The following is a 27,947-nucleotide window of genomic DNA, read 5'->3' on the forward strand; positions in this document are numbered from 1 at the left end:
TATACTGCCTACATTGTTCTGTAATTATATTATACTGCCTACATTGTTCTGTAATTATATTATACTGCCTACATTATTCTGTAATTATATTATACTGCCTACATTGTTCTGTAATTATATTATACTGCCTACATTGTCTGTAATTATATTATACTGCCAACATTGTTCTGTAATTATATTATACTGCCTACATTGTTCTGTAATTATATTATACTGCCTACATTATTCTGTAATTATATTATACTGCCTACATTGTTCTGTAATTATATTATACTGCCTACATTGTTCTGTAATTATATTATACTGCCAACATTATTCTGTAATTATATTATACTGCCTACATTGTTCTGTAATTATATTATACTGCCTACATTGTCTGTAATTATATTATACTGCCAACATTGTTCTGTAATTATATTATACTGCCAACATTGTTCTGTAATTATATTATACTGCCAACATTGTTCTGTAATTATATTATACTGCCTACATTGTTCTGTAATTATATTATACTGCCTACATTGTTCTGTAACTATATTATACTGCCGACATTGTTCTGTAATTATATTATACTGCCGACATTGTTCTGTAATTATATTATACTGCCTACATTGTCTGTAATTATATTATACTGCCTACATTGTTCTGTAATTATATTATACTGCCTACATTGTTCTGTAATTATATTATACTGCCAACATTGTTCTGTAATTATATTATACTGCCTACATTGTTCTGTAATTATATTATACTGCCTACATTGTTCTGTAATTATATTATACTGCCAACATTGTCTGTAATTATATTATACTGCCTACATTGTCTGTAATTATATTATACTGCCTACATTGTCTGTAATTATATTATACTGCCAACATTGTTCTGTAATTATATTATACTGCCTAGATTGTTCTGTAATTATATTATACTGCCTAGATTGTTCTGTAATTATATTATACTGCCTACATTGTCTGTAATTATATTATACTGCCTAGATTGTTCTGTAATTATATTATACTGCCAACATTATTCTGTAATTATATTATACTGCCTACATTGTCTGTAATTATATTATACTGCCAACATTGTTCTGTAATTATATTATACTGCCTAGATTGTTCTGTAATTATATTATACTGCCTAGATTGTTCTGTAATTATATTATACTGCCTACATTGTCTGTAATTATATTATACTGCCTAGATTGTTCTGTAATTATATTATACTGCCAACATTATTCTGTAATTATATTATACTGCCTACATTGTCTGTAATTATATTATACTGCCAACATTGTTCTGTAATTATATTATACTGCCTACATTGTTCTGTAATTATATTATACTGCCTACATTGTTCTGTAATTATATTATACTGCCTACATTGTTCTGTAATTATATTATACTGCCAACATTGTTCTGTAATTATATTATACTGCCTACATTGTTCTGTAATTATATTATACTGCCAACATTGTATGATAATGTTGACAACATGGTTCTGTAGTGCTATGATAATGTTGCCAATATGGTTCTGTAGTGATATGATAATGTTGACAACATGGTTCTGTAGTGATATGATAATGTTGACAACATGGTTCTGTAGTGATATGATAATGTTGACAACATGGTTCTGTAGTGATATGATAATGTTGACAACATGGTTCTGTAGTGATATGATAATGTTGACAACATGGTTCTGTAGTGATACGATAATGCTGCCAGCATGGTTCTGTAGTGATACGATAATGCTGCCAGCATGGTTCTGCAGTGATACGATAATGCTGCCAGCATGGTTCTGTAGTGATATGATAATGTTGCCAACATGGTTCTGTAGTGATATGATAATGTTGCCAGCATGGTTCTGTAGTGATATGATGTTGCCAACATGGTTCTGTAGTGATATGATAATGTTGCCAGCATGGTTCTGTAGTGATATGATAATGTTGCCAACATGGTTCTGTAGTGATATGATAATGTTGCCAACATGGTTCTGTAGTGATATGATAATGCTGCCAGCATGGTTCTGTAGTGATACGATAATGCTGCCAGCATGGTTCTGCAGTGATACGATAATGCTGCCAGCATGGTTCTGTAGTGATATGATAATGTTGCCAACATGGTTCTGTAGTGATATGATAATGTTGCCAACATGGTTCTGTAGTGATATGATGTTGCCAACATGGTTCTGTAGTGATATGATAATGTTGCCAACATGGTTCTGTAGTGATATGATAATGCTGCCAACATGGTTCTGTAGTGATATGATAATGTTGCCAACATGGTTCTGTAGTGATATGATAATGTTGCCAACATGGTTCTGTAGTGATATGATAATGTTGCCAGCATGGTTCTGTAGTGATATGATAATGTTGCCAACATGGTTCTGTAGTGATATGATAATGCCTACAGCGTCCTTTCCATCCAGCCTCATTCCCTAGTCTTGTCTGTCCTCCAGTGTGTCATTGACTACTTCTGTGATCAGATCTCTCTCCCTCCTTCCATGCCAAATGATGGTCCTATACTTGCCCCCCAAAATAATATTGCTCAGATTTGGTACAGGCCTACTCTGTTCTCGCTACTGTGAGGTATAGTGATGCATCCAGAGGGCTTGTCAAGGTCATTTCCAGTCTTAACGTGACAATATGGCCTTTTACCTCAGAGGGTCATCATTAGAGTAGAGTGTAGAGTAATCACAATGCTACTGCACAGGTATAAGAGCAATTTAATATTAAGTAGTGTTACCAAATACAATTCAATACAATTATATACAAAAAGACACCAGACAATTGTAACTGGAACACGATGATGTTTAATTTTCAAGTAAAAGAGTAAATACAGCTGGTGTTTATAATTTCTCCCTGTTTCATCGCCGTCTCCAACTGCACACACCTCTTAGCAACCTGTTCACCTACCTGCTAAAAAACACCTCCACTAAAATCAACAACTCATAAGGCATATTAGTTCATCAGGATTGTAACCAAGTACTTTTAGCATAAAAAAAAAAGAGGAACCAAGATAGAATTACTAAGATTCTGTGTGATTAAATACATCAATTATCTGCACACGTTGTTGTTGTTGTTGTTGTTGTTGTAAATATCTAGTCTGGTATCTAAGACAGCAGTTAATGTACAAGGATATGATGATGGTGGTGGTTTGGGAGACACACCTTAAAACGACAGTGTGTGTGTGTGTGTGTGTGTGAGGCTAGTGAATTTAAAGGAGCAGTGCATGGATATATAATTTATTTCTACTGATCCAATAGATAATAGAAAACATTACTTTTCTTTAATATTTTCAATAGTATGTGGACACCCATTCAAATTAGTGAATTTGGCTATTTCAACCACACTCGTTGCTGACAAGCGTAACAAAATCGAGCACACAGCCATGCAATCTCCATAGACAAACATTGGCAGTAGAATGACCCGTACTGAAGAGTTCAGTGACTTTCAATGTGCACCTTTCCAACAATTCAGTTCCTCAAATGTTTGTCCTGCTAGAGCTGCCCCGGTCAACTAAGTGCGGTTATTGTGAAGTGGAAACGTCTAGGAGTAACAACGGCTCAGCCACAAAGTGGTAGGCCACACAAGCTCACAGAACGGGACTGCTGAGTGCTGAAGCACGTAGCGTGTACAACTTCTGTCCTCGGTTGCAACACTACCGAGTTCCAAACTGCCTCTGGAAGCAACGTCAGCAAAATAACTGTTTGTCGGGAGCTTCATGAAATGAGTTTCCATGGCCGAGCAGCCGCACACAGGCCTAAGATCACCATGCGGAATGCTAAGCATCGGCTGGAGTGGTGTAAAGCTCGCCGCCATTGGACTCTGTAGCAGTGAAAACACGTTCTCTGGAGTGATGAATCACGCTTAACCATCTAGCAATCCGATGGACGAATCTGGGTTTGGCAGATGCCAGGAGACCACTACCTGCCCCAATGCATAGTGCCAACTGTAAAGTTTGGTGGAGAGGAGGAATAATGGTCTGGTGCTGTTTTTCACGGTTCAGGCTAGGCTCCTTAGTTCCAGTGAAGGGACATTTTAAAGCTACAGCATACAATGACATTCTAGACAATTCTGTGCTTCCAACTTTGTGGCAACAGTTTGGGGAAGGCCCTTTCCTGTTTAAGCATGACCAGGCCCCCGTGCACAAAGCGATACGGAAATGGTTTGTCGAGATCGGCGTGGGAGAACTTGACTGGCCTGCACAGAACCCTGACCTCAACCCCATCGAACACCTTTGGGGTGAATTGTAAAGTCGACTACGAGCCAGGCCTAATCGCCCAACATCAGTGCCCAACCTCACGAATGCTCTTGTGGCTGAATGGAAGCAAGTCCCCTCAGCAATGTTCCAACATCTAGTGGAAAGCCTTCCCAGAGGAGTGGAGGCTGTTATAGCAGCAAAGGGGGGACCAACTCCATATTAATGCCCATGAGTTTGGAATGAGATGTTCGATGAGCAGGTGTCCTCATACTTTTATTCATGTTGTGTATTTACATCTCTCTCCCTCTCTCTTGTGGTTAAAGCTTACAGTATCAAAACACAGTCACATTATATGTATATATAATATATAGAATAGGAATAATATATATTCTCGATAAGAGTATAAAAACACAGCCAACGATGGGGAGAGGAAAGGTTGTGGCCTCGTTTTGCCTGTATCTGATTGGTTCTGAGCATATGACCGCATAGCAGGATAGCAGCACACTGGAATCCCATTGGCCGTCTTCATAGTTACATGGAGTCGTTGTCGAAGTCAGTAGGGTCGATGACCTCTGGCGTCATAACCCTGCCCATGAACAGGATAGAACCTGGAGAGGAGGAGAGAAAGAAACCGTCAGAGAAGACACTAGGGTCAGACACATAGAGAAGGAGACAGAGACTGACTGGACGGCAGACAGACAGACAGACCGACGGCGTTATACACACCTGTCCTGCGGTTTCTGATGATGAAGAAGAAGGGGTGATCAGCCATGACCTGAGGGTACAGAACCAGAGTCCTGGTGAGGGCTATCATTCCTACAGGACACAGAGAGGGAGAGAGAGAGAGAGAGAGAGAGAGAACATTCATGACCTGAGGGTACAGAACCAGAGTCCTGGTGAGGGCTATCATTCCTACAGGACACAGAGAGAGAGAGAGAGAGAGAGAGAGAGAGAGAGAGAGAGAGAGAGAGAGAGAGAGAGAGAGAGAGAGAGAGAGAGAGAGAGAGAGAGAGAGAGAGAGAGAGATAACATTCATGACCTGAGGGTACAGAACCAGAGTCCTGGTGAGGGCTATCATTCCTACAGGACACAGAGAGAGAGAGAGAGAGAGAGAGAGAGAGAGAGAGAGAGAGAGAGAGAGAGAGAGAGAGAGAGAGAGAGAGAGAGAACATTCATGACCTGAGGGTACAGAACCAGAGTCCTGGTGAGGGCTATCATTCCTACAGGACACAGAGAGAGAGAGAGAGAGAGAGAGATAACATTCATGACCTGAGGGTACAGAACCAGAGTCCTGGTGAGGGCTATCATTCCTACAGGACACAGAAAGGGAGAGAGAGAGAACATTCATGACCTGAGGGTACAGAACCAGAGTCCTGGTGAGGGCTATCATTCCTACAGGACACAGAGAGAGAGAGAGAGAGAGAGAGAGAGAGAGAGAGAGAGAGAGAGAGAGAGAACATTCATGACCTGAGGGTACAGAACCAGAGTCCTGGTGAGGGCTATCATTCCTACAGGACACAGAAAGGGAGAGAGAGAGAACATTCATGACCTGAGGGTACAGAACCAGAGTCCTGGTGAGGGCTATCATTCCTACAGGACACAGAAAGGGAGAGAGAGAGAACATTCAACACACGGGGAAGATTCTCAGTTGCATACTTCTCTCTCCTTTCTCCTTGCCTCCTTCTCAAAACCCATTGGATAAGAAAGCCAGGAGTCCCTCCCATCTGCCCTTCTCCTCCAATGGGTTTTAAGAAGGAGGCGAGGAGTACTCCAGGGGGAAGACAACACAGTACTACAGGGGGAAGACAACACAGTACTACAGTGGGAAGACAACACAGTACTACAGGGGGAAGACAACACAGTACTACAGGGGGAAGACAACACAGTACTACAGGGGGAAGACAACACAGTACTACAGGGGGAAGACAACACAGTACTACAGGGGGAAGACAACACAGTACTGCAGGGGGAAGACAACACAGTACTACATGGGGAAGACAACACAGTACTACAGGGGGAAGACAACACAGTACTACAGGGGGAAGACAACACAGTACTGCAGGGGGAAGACAACACAGTACTGCAGGGGGAAGACAACACACAGGATCGACTCTGACAGAGATTGACAAGAAGAATAGAAAAGAGACAGGGTACTAATAGATGGGGAGAGAGAGAGAGAGAAAGAGAAAGAGAAAGTGAAAGAGAAATAGAGAGGTAGAGAGAGAGAGAGAGGGGTAGCGAGAGAGAGAGAAAGAGGTAGAGAGAGAGAGGTAGAGAGAGAGAGAGAGAGAGAGAGAGAGAGGTAGAGAGAGGTAGAGAGAGAGAGAGAGAGGTAGAGAGAGAGAGAGAGAGGTAAAGAGAGAGAGAGAGGTAGAGAGAGAGGTAGAGAGAGAGAGAGCGAGAGAGAGATATATATATATAGAGAGAGAGAGAGAGATAAAGAGAGAGAGAGAGGCGGGGGGTAGAGAGAGAGAGGTAGAGAGAGAGGTAGAGAGAGAGAGATATAGAGGTAAAGAGAGAGAGAGAAAGAGATTTAAAGGTAAAAGAGAGAGAGAGAAAGAGAGAGAGAGTAGAGAGAGAGGTAGAGAGAGAGAGAGAGTAAGAGAGTAGAGAGAGAGAGAGGTAGAGAGAGAGAGAGAGAGAGAGAGAGAGAGAGAGAGAGAGAGAGAGAGAGAGAGAGAGAGAGAGAGAGAGAGAGAGAGAGAGAGAGAGAGAGAGAGGAGAGAGAGAGAGAGAGAGAGAGAGAGAGGGGTAGAGGTAAAGAGAGAGAGAGGTAGAGGTAAAGAGAGAGAGAGGTAGAGAGAGAGAGAGAGGTAAAGAGAGAGAAAAATAGAGGTAGAGAGAGAGAGAGAGAGGTAGAGAGAGAGAGAGAGGTAGAGAGAGAGAGAGAGAGAGAGAGAGAGAGAGAGAGAGAGAGAGAGAGAGAGAGAGAGAGAGAGAGAGAGAGAGAGAGAGAGAGAGAGAGAGAGAGAGAGAGAGAGAGAGAGAGAGAGAGAGAGAGAGAGAGAGAGAGAGAGAGAGAGAGAGAGAGAGAGAGAGAGAGAGAGAGGGGTAGAGAGAGAGATAAATAGAGGCAGAGAGAGAGAGGCAGAGAGAGAGAGGCAGAGAGAGAGAGAGAGAGAGAGAGAGAGAGAGAGAGAGAGAGAGAGAGAGAGAGAGAGAGAGAGAGAGTAGAGGTAAAGAGAGAGAGAGGTAGAGGTAGAGAGAGAGGTAGAGAGAGAGGTAGAGGTAGAGGTAGAGAGAGAGAGAGAGAGGGGTAGAGGTAGAGAGAGAGAGAGAGAGAGAGAGAGAGAGAGAGAGGGGTAGAGGTAGAGAGAGAGAGAGAGAGTAAGGGTAGACAGAATGTAATTTCAGGAAGGTAACGATGAGGTCAGTAAGGGTAATAGAGAAAGTGGACAGGATATAAAGAGGTCCTCTGATGAGGGGTGGTGGAGGTAAAGAGATGATGATGCAACCACAAGGTCACCTGATCCTGCAGCTCCCTCCGCCCCCTCCTCTGTCACCTCCAGGTAGGCCTTCTGCACTGCCTTCCCAATGAACAGGTCCTTACCGTCTGGAACACCACACACACACACACACACACACACACACACACACACACACACACACACACACACACACACACACACACACACACACACACACACACACACACACACATGGTAAAAAAAGAGGAGACTCATTTCACACTCCAACATGTACAGTGTTTCTAACACTCCTGGCTGAGACTGTTAAAGATCTCCAACTATGTTTATCCTCTCTGACGCGCGGCGCCGTTCTGTCAACCCACCCACTCAGAATGAGGTGTCTCTTTCCATCTGATCAGAGTCATGTACAGAGAGTTGAGCCAATGTGGTTTCTATTTGAAAGAGCTTCACTTTCTCTTAATGAAGCTGCCAGTTGAGGACTTGTGAGGCGTCTGTTTCTCAAACTAGACACTCTAATGCACTTGTCTTCTTGCTCAGTTGTGTACCGGGGCCTCCCACTCCTCTTTCTATTCTGGTTAGGGCCAGTTTGCTCTGTTCTGTGAAGGGAGTAGTACACAGCGCTGTACGAGATCTTCAGTTTCTTGGCCATTTCTCGCAAAGAATAGCCTTCATTTCTCAGAACAAGAATAGACTGATGAGTTTCAGAAGAAAGGTCTTTGTTTCTAACCATTTTGAGCCTGTAATCGAACCTACAAATGCTGATGCTCCAGAGACTCAACTAGTCTAAAGGCCAGTTTATTTGCTTATTTAGTTAGGACAACAGTTTGCAGCTGTGCTAACAATAATTGCAAAAGGGTTTTCTAATTTGCCTTTTAAAATGATAAACTTGGATTAGCTAACACAACGTGCCATTGGCTAACACAACGTGCCATTGGCTAACACAACGTGCCATTGGCTAACACAACGTGCCATAAGCTAACACAACGTGCCATTGGCTAACACAATGTGCCATTGGCTAACACAACGTGCCATTGGCTAACACAACGTGCCATTGGCTAACACAACGTGCCATTGGCTAACAAAACGTACCGTTAGCTAACACAACGTGCCATTGGCTAACACAATGTGCCATTGGCTAACACAACGTGCAATTAGCTAACACAACGTGCCATTGGCTAACACAACGTGACATTGGCTAACACAGGAGTGATGGTTGCTGATAATGGGCCTCTGTACACCTACGTATATATTCCATTAAAAATCTGCCGTTTCCAGCTACAATAGTCATTTACAACATTAACAATGTCTACACTGTATTTCTGATCAATTTTATGTTATTTTAATGAACAACAATAAAACAAGGACATTTCTAAGTGACCCCAAACTTTTGAACGGTAGTGTATGTCTGTTAAATTCACTGCTCTTGTTTATAGCAGGTCATTTCCCGGCACAGCAAGAAGAGGACCCCTCAGAGACTGGTTCCTCTCTCGGTTTCTTCCTAGGTTTTGGCCTTTCTAGGGAGTTTTTCCTAGCCACAGTGCTCCTATATCTGCATTTCTTGCTGTTTGAGGTTTTAGGCTGAGTTTCTGTACAACACTTTGTGACATCAGCTGATGTAAAAAGGGCTTTATTAATACATTTGATTGATTGATTTCATAGGTTACTTACTGTCTGTAGGGCTCTGGTTGCTCTGTTTATAGCAGGTCATTTCATAGGGAACTGTCTGTAGGGCTCTGGTTGCTCTGTTTATAGCAGGTCATTTCATAGGGAACTGTCTGTAGGGCTCTGGTTGCTCTGTTTATAGCAGGTCATTTCATAGGGAACTGTCTGTAGGGCTCTGGTTGCTCTGTTTACAGCAGGTCATTTCATAGGGAACTGTCTGTAGGGCTCTGGTTGCTCTGTTTACAGCAGGTCATTTCATAGGGAACTGTCTGTAGGGCTCTGGTTGCTCTGTTTACAGCAGGTCATTTCATAGGGAACTGTCTGTAGGGCTCTGGTTGCTCTGTTTACAGCAGGTCATTTCATAGGGAACTGTCTGTAGGGCTCTGGTTGCTCTGTTTACAGCAGGTCATTTCATAGGGAACTGTCTGTAGGGCTCTGGTTGCTCCCTACTTTCCCCCACAACCACTCCAATTAAAGACCAACAATAACATCTCACCTGTCATGGCGGACAGGTCAGCATCTCTAGTGAAGATGTTCTTGATGCCCAGATCCTGCAGAGTCTCCTTCAGATCTACCTTCTGCTCAACCTTAAACCTGACAACACACAAACATACAATGGAACAAGTGTGTGTGTGTGTGTGTGTGTGTGTGTGTGTGTGTGTGTGTGTGTGTGTGTGTGTGTGTGTGTGTGTGTGTGTGTGTGTGTGTGTGTGTGTGTGTGTGAGTGTGTGTGTGAAAGTGAGTGAGTGAGTGAGTGAGCATGTGAGTGTGTATGTGTGTGTGTGTGAGTGAGCGTGTGAGTGAGTGAGCGTGTGAGTGTGTGTGAGTGAGCGTGTGAGTGAGTGTGTGTGAGTGAGCGTGTGAGTGTGTGTGTGTGTGTGTGTGTGTGTGTGTGTGTGTGTGTGTGTGTGTGTGTGTGTGTGTGTGTGTGTGTGTGTGTGAGTGAGCGTGTGAGTCTGTGTGTATGTGAGTGAGTGAGTGTGTGAGTGTGTGTGTGTGTTTTGTCCTCTACCTGGGAAGGTAGACCTCCACCTTCTGCCTCTTGACGTTGTTGGCCCACTCCTCCAAGAGAGGGGCTCTGATGATTGGCTCCAGGACTGCCAGGGGGACTTCCTGTCTGGGTAACACCACCAGCATGCTCATGTCCTCTCCTTCATAGGGCATCTCCAACACCTGGTACACACCACCTGCCTCAGATGAACCATCACTGAACTCACCTGACAGACAGACAGACAGACAGACAGACAGACAGACAGACAGACAGACAGACACAGGCAGATACACAGACAGACAGACAGACAGACAGACACAGACAGACAGACAGACAGACAGACAGACAGACAGACAGACAGACAGACACAGGTAGACAGACAGACAGACAGACAGACAGACAGACAGACAGACAGACAGACAGACACAGGTAGACAGACAGACAGACAGACAGACAGACAGACAGACAGACAGACAGACAGACAGACAGACAGACACAGGCAGATAGACAGACAGACAGACAGACAGACACAGGCAGATAGACACACACAGGCAGATAGACACACACACACAGAGACAGACACAGACAGACAGGTAGGCAATGTCAGAGACACAATATCAGACAAGAGTTTGTGGTTGTGGGAGAGACAGAGGAGACAGAGGAGACAGAAGAGACAGAGGAGGCAGAGGAGACAGAGGAGACAGAAGAGACAGAGGAGACAGAAGAGACAGAAGAGACAGAGGAGACAGAAGAGACAGAAGAGAGAGAGTCAGAAGAGACAGAAGAGACAGAAACAGAAGAGACAGAAACAGAAGAGACAGAAGAGACAGAAACAGAAGAGACAGAGACAGAAGAGACAGAGACAGAAGAGACAGAAGAGACAGAAGAGAGAGAAGAGAGAGAGAGGAGACAGAAGAGTCAGAAGAGACAGAGTCAGAAGAGACAGAGACAGAAGAGACAGAGACAGAAGAGACAGAGACAGAAGAGACAGAAACAGAAGAGACAGAGACAGAAGAGACAGAAGAGACAGAAGAGAGAGAGTCAGAAGAGACAGAGACAGAAGAGACAGAGACAGAAGAGACAGAAGAGACAGAAACAGAAGAGACAGAAACAGAAGAGACAGAGACAGAAGAGACAGAAACAGAAGAGACAGAGACAGAGACAGAAGAGACAGAAGAGAGAGAGTCAGAAGAGACAGAGACAGAAGAGACAGAGACAGGACAGAAGAGACAGAGACAGGACAGAAGAGACAGAAACAGAAGAGACAGAGACAGAAGAGACAGAGACAGAAGAGACAGACAGAAGAGACAGAAACAGAAGAGACAGAGACAGAGGAGACAGAGGCGACAGAAGAGAGAGAGGAGACAGAAGAGACAGAAGAGAGAGAGTCAGAAGAGACAGAGACAGAAGAGACAGAAGAGACAGAAACAGAAGAGACAGAGACAGAAGAGACAGAGACAGAAGAGACAGAGGCGACAGAAGAGACAGAGACAGAAGAGACAGAGACAGAAGAGACAGAAGAGACAGAAGAGACAGAGACAGAAGAGACAGAGACAGAAGAGACAGAAGAGAGAGAGTCAGAAGAGACAGAGACAGAAGAGACAGAGACAGGACAGAAGAGACAGAGACAGGACAGAAGAGACAGAAACAGAAGAGACAGAGACAGAAGAGACAGAGACAGAAGAGACAGAGACAGAAGAGACAGAAACAGAAGAGACAGAGACAGAGGAGACAGAGGCGACAGAAGAGAGAGAGGAGACAGAAGAGACAGAAGAGAGAGAGTCAGAAGAGACAGAGACAGAAGAGACAGAAGAGACAGAAACAGAAGAGACAGAGACAGAAGAGACAGAGACAGAAGAGACAGAGGCGACAGAAGAGACAGAGACAGAAGAGACAGAGACAGAAGAGACAGAAGAGACAGAAGAGACAGAGACAGAAGAGACAGAGACAGAAGAGACAGAGACAGAAGAGACAGAAGAGACAGAGACAGAAGAGACAGAGACAGAAGAGACAGAAGAGACAGAAAAGACAGAGACAGAAGAGACAGAGACAGAAGAGACAGAGACAGAAGAGACAGAAGAGACAGAAGAGAGAGACAGAAGAGACAAGATAAGAATAGCACTTCCTAGAATTTTTTTTTGTGTGTGTGTGTGTGAGAGTGTGTGTGTTTTTGAGATTGTGTGTTTTGTGAGGGTGTGTGTATGTTTGTGATAGAGTATATGATGTATATAAAGACATCTCTTGGGGGACCTGTTTCTATTCCCACTGGTACATGAGAGTTTACACACACACACACACACACACACACACACACACACACACACACACACACACACACACACACACACACACACACACACACACACACACACACACACACACACACACACACACACACACACACACACACACCCCTACCATAGTAGAAGTCTCCCTGCTGGTACATCATGTGTGTCTGGGCCTCACTCCCGTCGTCTTTGCTGAAGGAGAAGGTTCTGGTGTTTTCCGGTCTGAACTGGTTCTTCCAGCTGCCCCGGAAGTACACCGCGTTGACCAGGGTCAGCTGGGTCACACTGCTGAAGTCATCAGCTGACAGCAGGTCACGGATCTTACCTGGAGAGAGAGAGACACACACACACACACATACACACACACACACACAGTGGTTAACCTCTTGAAGCTAGGGGGCACTATTTTTATGTTTGAAAAAATAACGTTCCTAAAGTAAATGGCCTATTTCTCAGGAACAGATGCTAGAATATGCATATAATTGACAGATTAGGATAGAAAACACTCTATAAAGTTTCCAAAACTGTCAAAATATTGTCTGTGCGTATAACAGAACTGATATTGCAGGCGAAACCCTGAGAACAATCAAACCAGGAAGTGGCTTCTATTTTGAAAACTCCCATGTTCCATAGCCTGCCATTGCTCCAATTAAAGGGATATCGACCAGATTCCCTTTTCTATCGCTTCCTCAAGGTTTCAACAGTCTTCAGACATAGTTTCAGGCTTTTATTTTGAAAAATGAGCCAGAACGATAACATCGCGTCAAGTGGTCACATGAGTTTTGCTCGCACAACAGAATTAGGTAACAGAATGAGGTATTGCTTTTCCCTTTCCTACCGATAAAGACATTTGCGGTTGATATATTATTGATTATATATTTTAAAAACAACCTGAGGATTGATTATAAAAAACGTTTGACATGTTCCTGTGGACATTACGGATATTATTTGGAATTTGTCTGCATTGTCATAACCGCTCTTTCCTGTGGATTTCTGAACATAACGCGCCAAACAAACTGTGGTATTTTGGATCTAAAAATAATCTTTATGGAACAAAAGGAACATTAGTCTTGTGAGTGAAAACATCCGAAGATCATCAAAGGTAAACGATTAATTTGATTGCTTTTCTGATTATCGTGACCAACCTACCTGATGCTAAGTGTACTTAATGTTTTATCATTCAATCGATAAACTTACACAAACGCTTGGATTGCTTTCGCTGTAAAGCATAATTTAAAAATCTGAGACGACAGTTGGATTAACAAAAGGCTAAACTGTGTTTTGCAATATTGCACATGTGATTTCATGAATATTAATATTTTTAGTAATATTATTTGACTGTGGTGCTATGCTATTCAGCGGTTGCTGAAGACAATTATCCCGCTTAAGGGATGGGTAGCGTCAAGAAGTTAACTTATATGCATGCCTGTATATATAACCACATGCATTAGCATTAGGTGAGACTGACTCTACACACAGACTCACTCTCAGTGTGGTTCTCCACCCATCCATTGATCTGCTCTGCCACGGCGGCTGATTCGCTGAAGTCCACCGTCTCCACCTCCGCCCCGAAGTACTTCCTCATCAGCCGCAGGAACTCCGGGTTAAAGGTCACGCCGCTCTGCAGGAAGAGGGAGTTGGCCAATCGGATGATGTAGTGGGCGTCGTCTTCAGACAGAGCCCCTGTCAGGTTCTGGAGCAGAGAGAACTCCTCATCTGGGAGACAGAGAGACAGACGACTGACTCACTGGGAGGTGGCTGTGTGTGTGTGTGTGTGTGTGTGTGTGTGTGTGTGTGTGTGTGTGTGTGTGTGTGTGTGTGTGTGTGTGTGTGTGTGTGTGTGTGTGTGTGTGTGTGTGTGTGTGTGTGTGTGTGTGTGTGTGTGTGTTCTGAGGTGTGTAAACCTGTTGATAGGTGGCTGTGTGAGTGTGTGTTCTGAGGTGTGTAAAACCTGTCGGTAGGTGGCTGTGTGAGTGTAAGTTCTGAGGTGTGTAAACCTGTAGATAGGTGGCTGTGTGTGTGAGTGTGTGTTCTGAGGTGTGTAAACCTGTAGATAGGTGGCTGTGTGTGTGTGTGTGTTCTGAGGTGTGCATACCTGTCGGTAGGTGGCTGAAGCCGACAGCCTGGCGTATCTGTGTGAGGGAGGCCCCGCGGGCCCCCAGCTCCACCATGCCCAGGGCCACAGCAACACTGAGGGGGGAGAAGATTATGTTGTCGTCCCCCCCGCGCGCCTGCAGCTGGTGGTACAGTCTGACAGAGAACTCTGCCGTGGTGTCCTCCGGAATGTCAGCCGCACGGCAACCAGGGCCCGGCAACAGGAGGAGAGGCAGGAGGCCGATAATCAACATGGGAATCTTGAGAGCTAGAGAGAGAGAGAGAGAGACAGAGAGAGAGACAGAGAGAGAGACAGAGAGAGAGAGAGATAGAGAGAGATAGAGATAGAGATAGAGATAGAGAGAGAGAGAGAGAGAGAGAGAGAGAGAGAGAGAGAGAGAGAGGCAGAGAGAGGCAGAGAGAGAGAGAGAGAGAGAGAGAGAGAGAGAGAGAGCGAGAGAGAGAGAGAGAGAGAGACTTTTTCAGCATGTTTTTACAAAAAGATAGATTTAGAGTTAGGTAAACTTGGATATTTTGGCAAGGACATAGAGGATACTACCCTCCACATCATAACCTTCACTATGTCACCAGGACATATACAGGATACTACCCTCCACAACATAACCTTCACTATGTCAACAGGACATATACAGGATACTACCCTCCACAACACAACCTTCACTATGTCATATACAGCATACTACCCTCCACAACATAACCTTCACTATGTCAACAGGACATATACAGGATACTACCCTCCACAACACAACCTTCACTATGTCACCAGGACATATACAGGATACTACCCTCCACAACATAACCTTCACTATGTCACCAGGACATATACAGGATACTACCCTCCACAACATAACCTTCACTATGTCATATACAGGATACTACCCTCCACAGCATAACCTTCACTATGTCACCAGGACATATACAAGATACTACCCCCACAACATAACCTTCACTATGTCACCAGGACATATACAGGATACTACCCTCCACAACACAACCTTCACTATGTCACCAGGACATATACAGGATACTACCCTCCACAACACAACCTTCACTATGTCACCAGGACATATACAGGATACTACCCTCCACAACACAACCTTCACTATGTCACCAGGACATATACAGGATACTACCCTCCACAACACAACCTTCACTATGTCACCAGGACATATACAGGATACTACCCTCCACAACACAACCTTCACTATGTCAACAGGACATATACAGGATACTACCCTCCACAACATAACCTTCACTATGTCATATACAGGATACTACCCTCCACAGCATAACCTTCACTATGTCACCAGGACATATACAGGATACTGCCCTCCACAACACAACCTTCACTATGTCACCAGGACATATACAGGATACTACCCTCCATAACACAACATTCACTATGTCAACAGGACATATACAGGATACTACCCTCCACAACATAACCTTCACTATGTCATATACAGCATACTACCCTCCACAACATAACCTTCACTATGTCACCAGGACATATACAGGATACTGCCCTCCACAACATAACCTTCACTATGTCACCAGGACATATACAGGATACTACCCTCCACAACATAACCTTCACTATGTCATATACAGCATACTACCCTCCACAACACAACCTTCACTATGTCACCAGGACATATACAGGATACTGCCCTCCACAACACAACCTTCACTATGTCACCGGGACATATACAGGATACTACCCCCACAACACAACCTTCACTATGTCACCAGGACATATACAAGATACTACCCTCCACAACACAACCTTCACTATGTCACCAGGACATATACAGGATACTGCCCTCCACAACACAACCTTCACTATGTCACCAGGACATATACAGGATACTACCCTCCACAACACTATGTCACCAGGACATATACAGGATACTACCCTCCACAACACAACCTTCACTATGTCACCAGGACATATACAGGATACTGCCCTCCACAACATAACCTTCACTATGTCACCAGGACATATACAGGATACTACCCTCCACAACATAACCTTCACTATGTCACCAGGACATATACAGGATACTACCCTCCACAACATAACCTTCACTATGTCACCAGGACATATACAGGATACTACCCTCCACAACATAACCTTCACTATGTCACCAGGACATATACAGGATACTACCCTCCACAACACAACCTTCACTATGTCAACAGGACATATACAGGATACTGCCCTCCACAACACAACCTTCACTATGTCACCAGGACATATACAGGATACTGCCCTCCACAACACAACCTTCACTATGTCACCAGGACATATACAGGATACTACCCTCCATAACACAACATTCACTATGTCATATACAGGATACTACCCTCCACAGCATAACCTTCACTATGTCACCAGGACATATACAGGATACTGCCCTCCACAACACAACCTTCACTATGTCACCAGGACATATACAGGATACTACCCTCCATAACACAACATTCACTATGTCAACAGGACATATACAGGATACTACCCTCCACAACATAACCTTCACTATGTCATATACAGCATACTACCCTCCACAACATAACCTTCACTATGTCACCAGGACATATACAGGATACTACCCTCCACAACATAACCTTCACTATGTCACCAGGACATATACAGGATACTACCCTCCACAACACAACCTTCACTATGTCTATGTCACCAGGACATATACAGGATACTGCCCTCCACAACACAACCTTCACTATGTCACCAGGACATATACAGGATACTACCCTCCATAACACAACATTCACTATGTCAACAGGACATATACAGGATACTACCCTCCACAACATAACCTTCACTATGTCATATACAGCATACTACCCTCCACAACATAACCTTCACTATGTCACCAGGACATATACAGGATACGACCCTCCACAACATAACCTTCACTATGTCACCAGGACATATACAGGATACTGCCCTCCACAACACAACCTTCACTATGTCACCGGGACATATACAGGATACTACCCCCACAACACAACCTTCACTATGTCACCAGGACATATACAAGATACTACCCTCCACAACACAACCTTCACTATGTCACCAGGACATATACAGGATACTGCCCTCCACAACACAACCTTCACTATGTCACCAGGACATATACAGGATACTACCCTCCACAACACTATGTCACCAGGACATATACAGGATACTACCCTCCACAACACAACCTTCACTATGTCACCAGGACATATACAGGATACTGCCCTCCACAACATAACCTTCACTATGTCACCAGGACATATACAGGATACTACCCTCCACAACATAACCTTCACTATGTCACCAGGACATATACAGGATACTACCCTCCACAACATAACCTTCACTATGTCACCAGGACATATACAGGATACTACCCTCCACAACATAACCTTCACTATGTCACCAGGACATATACAGGATACTGCCCTCCACAACACAACCTTCACTATGTCACCGGGACATATACAGGATACTACCCCCACAACACAACCTTCACTATGTCACCAGGACATATACAAGATACTACCCTCCACAACACAACCTTCACTATGTCACCAGGACATATACAGGATACTGCCCTCCACAACACAACCTTCACTATGTCACCAGGACATATACAGGATACTACCCTCCACAACACTATGTCACCAGGACATATACAGGATACTACCCTCCACAACACAACCTTCACTATGTCACCAGGACATATACAGGATACTGCCCTCCACAACATAACCTTCACTATGTCACCAGGACATATACAGGATACTACCCTCCACAACATAACCTTCACTATGTCACCAGGACATATACAGGATACTACCCTCCACAACATAACCTTCACTATGTCACCAGGACATATACAGGATACTACCCTCCACAACATAACCTTCACTATGTCACCAGGACATATACAGGATACTGCCCTCCACAACATAACCTTCACTATGTCACCAGGACATATACAGGATACTACCCTCCACAACATAACCTTCACTATGTCACCATGTCATATACAGGATACTACCCTCCACAACATAACCTTCACTCCAAATAAAAACTACAAACCCACAACCTGATTTTGGACAAAATTGCCTGGAAAGATTCTTATTTCCAAATATTCTTATTTCCAAAGATTCTTATTTCCAAAGATTCTTATTTCCAAAGATTCTTATTTCCAAGCTATACAGCAAATTCAGTGGCAAACAAACAACAGAAACCTTAAAACAACATCCAACCTGGAACTGAGTGAGTTATGTTTAGTCTGAAGCTACTTTTAAAGCCAAGAAGAAAAATAAATGACAATGATATATTTTACTTTGTAAGGACTGAATGCTAAGTTAAGGACAGAACAGATCTGACTGCAACTTCAATTAGCTCGGAGGTGTGAAGTGAGAGGTGTCAAAGCCCTTGAGCCCAACAACTGCAGGAGAGTTTCACAGCCCCCCACACCACCCAAATGCAGAGGCCTTTGAAGCTCCCTCCCGCAGTTCAGAGATCATTACAATACAGTATCCTCTGGATGTAGAAAAACGAGAGGGAATGAAAAGAGCACAAAAAGAAGCTTCTTATGGAAAATCAAGAGACATTTTTCGCTGACTATTATAAAATCGGAATGTAAGCAACTTACTCTTCCACACAGATCATCCCCTGGCATGGCACAGTGCTATATTAACACACTACTCCTCTGTTAAGGGGTGGGTTGTTTACAAAGGGTGGAAACATAGGAGGACTCTTGAGTCAGCCCATGTCAACCTGTACAAGTCTGGAACAGTAATGGTACAGGGTAACCCAGAAACATTTTTCACTGGACATTCAAATAATCAGAGAGATAGCTCAGCAGGTTAAGCTCTCGCTTGAGAAAAATACCCCCAACCCCTGAGCGTGTCAGACCAGAACTCTTCATTATACAACCCCACAGACGAGCAACCCCAAGCGGAAAGTCAACCTCGCAGCACAGAGTACTACTCTCTCATTGAAATGAAGGATACATTCACCCAACTGGAGGTAAGGCAGGTGGAACACACTCTAGTCAGCACATGGGGACATGTATTGTGAGATTTTGAGTGAAAACCTCCTTCCATCAGCAAGGGCATTGAAGATGAAGCGTGGCTGGGTCTTTCAGCATGACAATGATCCCAAACACACCACCCGGGCAACGAAGGAGTGGCTTCGTAAGAAGCATTTCAAGGTCCTGGAGTGGCTTAGCCAGTCTCCAGATCTCAACCCCATAGAAAATCTTTGGAGGGAGTTGAAAGTCCGTGTTGCCCAGCAACAGCCCCAAAACATCACTGCTCTAGAGGAGATCTGCATGGAGGAATGGGCCAAAATACCAGCAACAGTGTGTGAAAACCTTGTGAAGACCTACAGAAAACGTTTGACCTCTGTCATTGCCAACAAAGGGTATATAACAAGTATTGAGAAACTTTTGTTATTGACCAAATACTTATTTCCCACCATAATTTGCAAATAAATTCATTAAAGATCCTACAATGTGATTTTCTGTATTTTTTTCTCTCATTTTGTCTGTCATAGTTGAAGTGCACCTATGATGAAATTACAGGCCTCTCTCATCTTTTTAAGTGGGAGAACTTGCACAATTGGTGGATGACTAAATACTTTTTTTGCCCCACTGTATATATATATATATACAAACGCAATTCATGCAGTATCATGCCTCTGCCTCTGCCTCATACCGTTGCCTGGCAATGCTGTTTTCTGCACAAATAAAGAGCGATAGAGGGAATAGAGAGAGGAACACAGACAGAGGGGATGTCCCTCCCTGGTTCTCTGTTGTGTTGAGCTGCTTAATACGTTTAAGGTACCCTGTGTCATGTCAAAATCATCCCCACGTGAAATAGTTCCCAATATGTCAAAATCATCCCCGCGTGAAATAGTTCCCAATATGAATAAATTATCCCGTGTGAAATAGTTATCTGATCTCACCTCAGCCATCCACATTAAGAGATGAGCTCAGCCATCCACATTAAGAGATGAGCTCAGCCATCCACATTAAGAGATGAGCTCAGCCATCCACATTAAGAGATGAGCTCAGCCATCCCATTAAGAGATGAGCTCAGCCATCCATTAAGAGATGAGCTCAGCCAGCCACAGTAAGAGATGAGCTCAGCCATCCACATTAAGAGATGAGCTCAGCCATCCACATTAAGATATGAGCTCAGCCATCCACATTAAGAGATGAGCTCAGCCATCCACATTAAGAGATGAGCTCAGCCATCCACATTAAGAGATGAGCTCAGCCATCCACATTAAGAGATGAGCTCAGCCATCCACATTAAGAGATGAGCTCAGCCATCCACATTAAGAGATGAGCTCAGCCATCCACATTAAGAGATGAGCTCAGCCATCCACATTAAGAGATGAGCTCAGCCATCCACATTAAGAGATGAGCTCAGCCATCCACATTAAGAGATGAGCTCAGCCATCCCAGCTCAGCCATCCACATTAAGAGATGAGCTCAGCCACATTAAGAGATGAGCTCAGCCATTAAGAGATGAGCTCAGCCATCCACATTAAGAGATGAGCTCAGCCATCCACATTAAGAGATGAGCTCAGCCATCCACATTAAGAGATGAGCTCAGCCATCCACATTAAGAGATGAGCTCAGCCATCCACATTAAGAGATGAGCTCAGCCATCCACATTAAGAGATGAGCTCAGCCATCCACATTAAGAGATGAGCTCAGCCATCCACATTAAGAGATGAGCTCAGCCATCCACATTAAGAGATGAGCTCAGCCATCCACATTAAGAGATGAGCTCAGCCATCCACATTAAGAGATGAGCTCAGCCATCCACATTAAGAGATGAGCTCAGCCATCCACATTAAGAGATGAGCTCAGCCATCCACATTAAGAGATGAGCTCAGCCATCCACATTAAGAGATGAGCTCAGCCATCCACATTAAGAGATGAGCTCAGCCATCCACATTAAGAGATGAGCTCAGCCATCCACATTAAGAGATGAGCTCAGCCATCCACATTAAGAGATGAGCTCAGCCATCCACATTAAGAGAAGAGATGAGCTCAGCCATCCACATTAAGAGATGAGCTCAGCCATCCACATTAAGAGATGAGCATCATTAAGAGATGAGCTCAGCCATCCACATTAAGAGATGAGCTCAGCCATCCACATTAAGAGATGAGCTCAGCCATCCACATTAAGAGATGAGCTCAGCCATCCACATTAAGAGATGAGCTCAGCCATCCACATTAAGAGATGAGCTCAGCCATCCACATTAAGAGATGAGCTCAGCCATCCACATTAAGAGATGAGCTCAGCCATCCACATTAAGAGATGAGCTCAGCCATCCACATTAAGAGATGAGCTCAGCCATCCACATTAAGAGATGAGCTCAGCCATCCACATTAAGAGATGAGCTCAGCCATCCACATTAAGAGATGAGCTCAGCCATCCACATTAAGAGATGAGCTCAGCCATCCACATTAAGAGATGAGCTCAGCCATCCACATTAAGAGATGAGCTCAGCCATCCACATTAAGAGATGAGCTCAGCCATCCACATTAAGAGATGAGCTCAGCCATCCACATTAAGAGATGAGCTCAGCCATCCACATTAAGAGATGAGCTCAGCCATCCACATTAAGAGATGAGCTCAGCCATCCACATTAAGAGATGAGCTCAGCCATCCACATTAAGAGATGAGCTCAGCCATCCACATTAAGAGATGAGCTCAGCCATCCACATTAAGAGATGAGCTCAGCCATCCACATTAAGAGATGAGCTCAGCCATCCACATTAAGAGATGAGCTCAGCCATCCACATTAAGAGATGAGCTCAGCCATCCACATTAAGAGATGAGCTCAGCCATCCACATTAAGAGATGAGCTCAGCCATCCACATTAAGAGATGAGCTCAGCCATCCACATTAAGAGATGAGCTCAGCCATCCACATTAAGAGATGAGCTCAGCCATCCACATTAAGAGATGAGCTCAGCCATCCACATTAAGAGATGAGCTCAGCCATCCACATTAAGAGATGAGCTCAGCCATCCACATTAAGAGATGAGCTCAGCCATCCACATTAAGAGATGAGCTCAGCCATCCACATTAAGAGATGAGCTCAGCCATCCACATTAAGAGATGAGCTCAGCCATCCACATTAAGAGATGAGCTCAGCCATCCACATTAAGAGATGAGCTCAGCCATCCACATTAAGATATGAGCTCAGCCATCCACATTAAGATATGAGCTCAGCCATCCACATTAAGAGATGAGCTCAGCCATCCACATTAAGATATGAGCTCAGCCATCCACATTAAGAGATGAGCTCAGCCATCCACATTAAGAGATGAGCTCAGCCATCCACATTAAGAGATGAGCTCAGCCATCCACATTAAGAGATGAGCTCAGCCATCCACATTAAGAGATGAGCTCAGCCATCCACATTAAGAGATGAGCTCAGCCATTCACATTAAGAGATGAGCTCAGCCATCCACATTAAGAGATGAGCTCAGCCATCCACATTAAGAGATGAGCTCAGCCATCCACATTAAGAGATGAGCTCAGCCATCCACATTAAGAGATGAGCTCAGCCATCCACATTAAGAGATGAGCTCAGCCATCCACATTAAGAGATGTCCGTGCAAGTATTGAACTGGGAACATTTTCACACGGGGAGACATATTACAGCATGACGTCACAATCAGAACTATTGGGAACTCGCAGGGATGATTTATACATATTAGGAACTATTTCACACTGGGATGATTTATACATATTGGGAAATATTTGAATGTTGATTCAATGCAATTTCATTGATATGACGTAGAAACAACGTTGCTTCAACCACTGTGTGCCAGTGGGTAGCCTAGCCTGCCACACAAAATTAGAATTCAACTATGGCACACAACTATCATATCCATGCAGACTTCCTCAGTTCCGTTCTAGGAACTATCTCAGAACATGGAATGTGTTAATAATTCTAGAATCCTCTCCATTGGAATGTGTTAATAATTCTAGAATCCTCTCCATTGGAATGTGTTAATAATTCTAGAATCCTCTCCATTGGAATGTGTTAATAATTCTAGAATCCTCTCCATTGGAATGTGTTAATAATTCTAGAATCCTCTCCATTGGAATGTGTTAATAATTCTAGAATCCTCTCCATTGGAATGTGTTAATAATTCTAGAATTCTCTCCATTGGAATGTGAAACATGTTGGACAATGACTCGGGTCCTCTGTTGTCAAATCAAATCAAAGTTTAATTGTCATATGCACCGAATACAACAGGTGTACAGTGAAATGCTTACTTACAGGCCCTAACCAACAGTGCGATTTTTAAGTAAAAAAATAGGTATTAGGTCAAATCAAATGTTATTTGTCACATACACATGGTTAGCAGATGTTAATGCGAGTGTCGCGAAATGCTTGTGCATCGAGTTCCGACAATGCAGTAATAACCAACGAGTAATCTAACCTAACAATTCCACAACAACTACTTTATACACACAAGTTTAAAGGGATGAAGAATATGTACATAAAAATATATGAATGTGTGATGGTACAGAACGGCATAGGCAAGATGCAATAGATGCTATAGAGTACAGTATATACATATGAGATGAGTAATGTAGGGTATGTAAATATAAAAGTGGCATTGTTTAAAGTGGCTAGTGATACATGTATTACATAAAGATGGCAAGATGCAGTAGATGGTATAGGGTACAGTATATACAGTGCCTTGCGAAAGTATTCGGCCCCCTTGAACTTTGCAACCTTTTGCAACATTTCAGGCTTCAAACATAAAGATATAAAACTGTATTTTTTGTGAAGAATCAACAACAAGTGGGACACAATCATGAAGTGGAACGACATTTATTGGATATTTCAAACTTTTTTAACAAATCAAAAACTGAAAAATTGGGCGTGCATGATTGTGTACCACTTGTTGTTGATTCTTCACAAAAAAATCCAGTTTTATATCTTTATGTTTGAAGCCTGAAATGTGGCAAAAGGTCGCAAAGTTCAAGGGGGCCGAATACTTTCGCAAGGCACTGTACATATGAGATGAGTGATGTAGGGTATGTAAACATTATATTAAGTGGCATTGTTTAAAGTGGCTAGTGATACATTTTTACATCAACTTTTCCATTATTAAAGTGGCTGGAGTTGAGTCAGTGTGTTGGCAGCAGCCACTCAATGTTAGTGGTGGCTGTTTAACCTGTTACTCCTACCCCCTACTTTTTCGAACATTCTGTTAAAAATCGCGCAACATTTCAGCACCCTGCTTCTCATGCCAGGAATATAGTATATGCATATGATTAGTAGGTGTGGATAGAAAACACTCAGACGTTTCTAAAACTGGTTCAATCACGGCTGTGACTATAACAGAACATGCGTTTCATCGAAAAGTGCAGGAAAATCTGATCACTGAAAATGGAAAAATATATCCATGCGCAACTTCAACCGATTGATAAAGGTGAACCACATTAAATGGGGCCGAGGTTGCAATACCTACAGCTTCCACACGATGTTAACAGTCTTGTCATTTGCCTACGATTTGTTTCTTGGTCAAACGAAGAAGAGACAGCCCATTTCTTCAGGTCTCCGACCGGATATTTTGGTTGAGATTTACCCGGACATTATTTCCAGACGTACCCCTATAGAATATACATCGCCTCGTGATCAATTTGATCGCTTATTAACGTTTACTAATACCTAAAGTTGCATTACAAAAGTATTTAGAAGTGTTTTGTGAAAGTTTATCGTCAACTTTTTTAATTTAAAAAAATGACGTTACGTTATAAAACGCTATTTTTTTCGTTGATCACACAGTCTTCATAGATCGATATCTAGGCTATATATGGACCGATTTAATCAACAAAAAGACCCAATAGTGTTTATGGGACATCTAGGAGTGCCAACAAAGAAGATGGTCAAAGGTAATGAATGTTTTATATTTTATTTTGCGTTTTGGTTAGGACCGGCTATCGCAAAATCTGTCGTTAGGGGACGTTGCAGTATTTTGGGGGATACATGCTATCAGATAATAGCTTCTCATGCTTTCGCCGAAAAGCATTTTACAAATCTGACTTGGTGGACAGATTCACAACGAGTGTAGCTTTAATTCAGTACATTGTATTTGCATTTTAATGAAAGTTTGAGTTTTATCAAAAACTATACGTGGCGCACTTGAAATTTCCGCTGATTGATGTTCCCACAGCGGGAGCACTTCTCTAACAAGATTTATACAGTAGAGAGGTTATATACAGTAGAGAGGCTATATACAGTAGAGAGGTTATATACAGTAGAGAGGTTATATACAGTAGAGAGGTTATATACAGTAGAGAGGCTACATACAGTAGAGAGGTTATATACAGTAGTGAGGCTATATACAGTAGAGAGGTTATATACAGTAGAGAGGTTATATACAGTAGAGAGGTTATATACAGTAGAGAGGCTATATACAGTAGAGAGGTTATATACAGTAGAGAGGCTACATACAGTAGAGAGGTTATATACAGTAGTGAGGCTATATACAGTAGAGAGGTTATATACAGTAGAGAGGCTATATACAGTAGAGAGGTTATATACAGTAGAGACGCTATGTACATTAGTGTGGCTATATACAGTAGAGAGGTTATATACAGTAGAGAGGTTATATACAGTAGAGAGGCTATATACAGTAGAGAGGCTATATACAGTAGAGAGGCTATATACAGTAGAGAGGCTATATACAGTAGAGAGGTTATATACAGTAGAGAGACTATATACAGTAGAGAGGTTATATACAGTAGAGAGGCTATATACAGTAGAGAGGCTATATACAGTAGAGAGGTTATATACAGTAGAGAGACTATATACAGTAGAGAGGTTATATACAGTAGAGAGGCTATATACAGTAGAGAGGCTATATACAGTAGAGAGGTTATATACAGTAGAGAGACTCTATACAGTAGAGAGGTTATATACAGTAGAGAGACTATATACAGTAGAGAGGTTATATACAGTAGAGAGGCTATATACAGTAGAGAGGCTATATACAGTAGAGAGGTTATATACAGTAGAGAGACTCTATACAGTAGAGAGGTTATATACAGTAGAGAGGTTATATACAGTAGTGAGGCTATATACAGTAGAGAGGCTATATACAGTAGAGGCTATATACAGTAGAGAGGTTATATACAGTAGAGAGACTCTATACAGTAGAGAGGTTATATACAGTAGAGAGGTTATATACAGTAGAGAGACTCTATACAGTAGAGAGGTTATATACAGTAGAGAGGTTATATACAGTAGTGAGGCTATATACAGTAGAGAGGCTATATACAGTAGAGAGGCTCTAGACAGTAGAGAGGCTATATACAGTAGAGAGGCTATATACAGTAGAGAGGTTATATACAGTAGAGAGACTCTATACAGTAGAGAGGTTATATACAGTAGAGAGGTTATATACAGTAGTGAGGCTATATACAGTAGAGAGGCTATATACAGTAGAGAGGCTATATACAGTAGAGAGGTTATATACAGTAGAGAGACTCTATACAGTAGAGAGGTTATATACAGTAGTGAGGCTATATACAGTAGAGAGGCTATATACAGTAGAGAGGTTATATACAGTAGAGAGGCTATATACAGTAGAGAGGTTATATACAGTAGAGAGGCTATATACAGTAGAGAGGTTATATACAGTAGAGAGGCTATATACAGTAGAGAGGCTATATACAGTAGAGAGGTTATATACAGTAGAGAGGTTATATACAGTAGTGAGGCTCTATACAGTAGAGAGGTTATATACAGTAGAGAGGCTCTATACAGTAGAGAGGTTATATACAGTAGAGAGGTTATATACAGTAGAGAGGTTATATACAGTAGAGAGGCTCTATACAGTAGAGAGGTTATATACAGTAGAGAGGCTCTATACAGTAGAGAGGTTATATACAGTAGAGAGGTTATATACAGTAGAGAGGTTATATACAGTAGTGAGGCTATATACAGTAGAGAGGTTATATACAGTAGAGAGGTTATATACAGTAGTGAGGCTATATACAGTAGAGAGGTTATATACAGTAGAGAGGCTCTATACAGTAGAGAGGTTATATACAGTAGCGAGGCTATATACAGTAGTGAGGCTATATACAGTAGAGAGGTTATATACAGTAGTGAGGCTATATACAGTAGGGAGGCTATATACAGTAGCGAGGCTATATACAGTAGTGAGGCTATATACAGTAGT

At 42.8% G+C, this 27,947-nt stretch overlaps 1 protein-coding gene across 1 annotated transcript in view; it reads right to left on the bottom strand.

Annotated features, from left to right (window-relative positions):
- Positions 1 to 2,788: 2,788 nt before the first annotated feature.
- The window catches only part of LOC127933004 (neuroserpin-like), a 60,409-nt gene continuing 35,250 nt past the window's right edge, over positions 2,789 to 27,947 (bottom strand). The window contains exons 3-10 of the mRNA XM_052529188.1: positions 14,667 to 14,933; positions 14,057 to 14,287; positions 12,702 to 12,896; positions 10,305 to 10,509; positions 9,789 to 9,886; positions 7,669 to 7,755; positions 4,929 to 5,018; positions 2,789 to 4,810 (exon numbers count right to left, since the gene is read on the bottom strand). Of these exons, the coding sequence (XP_052385148.1) occupies positions 4,734 to 4,810; positions 4,929 to 5,018; positions 7,669 to 7,755; positions 9,789 to 9,886; positions 10,305 to 10,509; positions 12,702 to 12,896; positions 14,057 to 14,287; positions 14,667 to 14,919 (1,236 nt within the window). The 5' untranslated portion in view covers positions 14,920 to 14,933 and the 3' untranslated portion in view covers positions 2,789 to 4,733. The remainder of the gene's footprint in view (positions 4,811 to 4,928; positions 5,019 to 7,668; positions 7,756 to 9,788; positions 9,887 to 10,304; positions 10,510 to 12,701; positions 12,897 to 14,056; positions 14,288 to 14,666; positions 14,934 to 27,947) is intronic.

The sequence above is a fragment of the Oncorhynchus keta genome, chromosome 1 (assembly GCF_023373465.1).
Source record: "Oncorhynchus keta strain PuntledgeMale-10-30-2019 chromosome 1, Oket_V2, whole genome shotgun sequence".
Taxonomy (NCBI): Eukaryota; Metazoa; Chordata; class Actinopteri; order Salmoniformes; family Salmonidae; genus Oncorhynchus; species Oncorhynchus keta.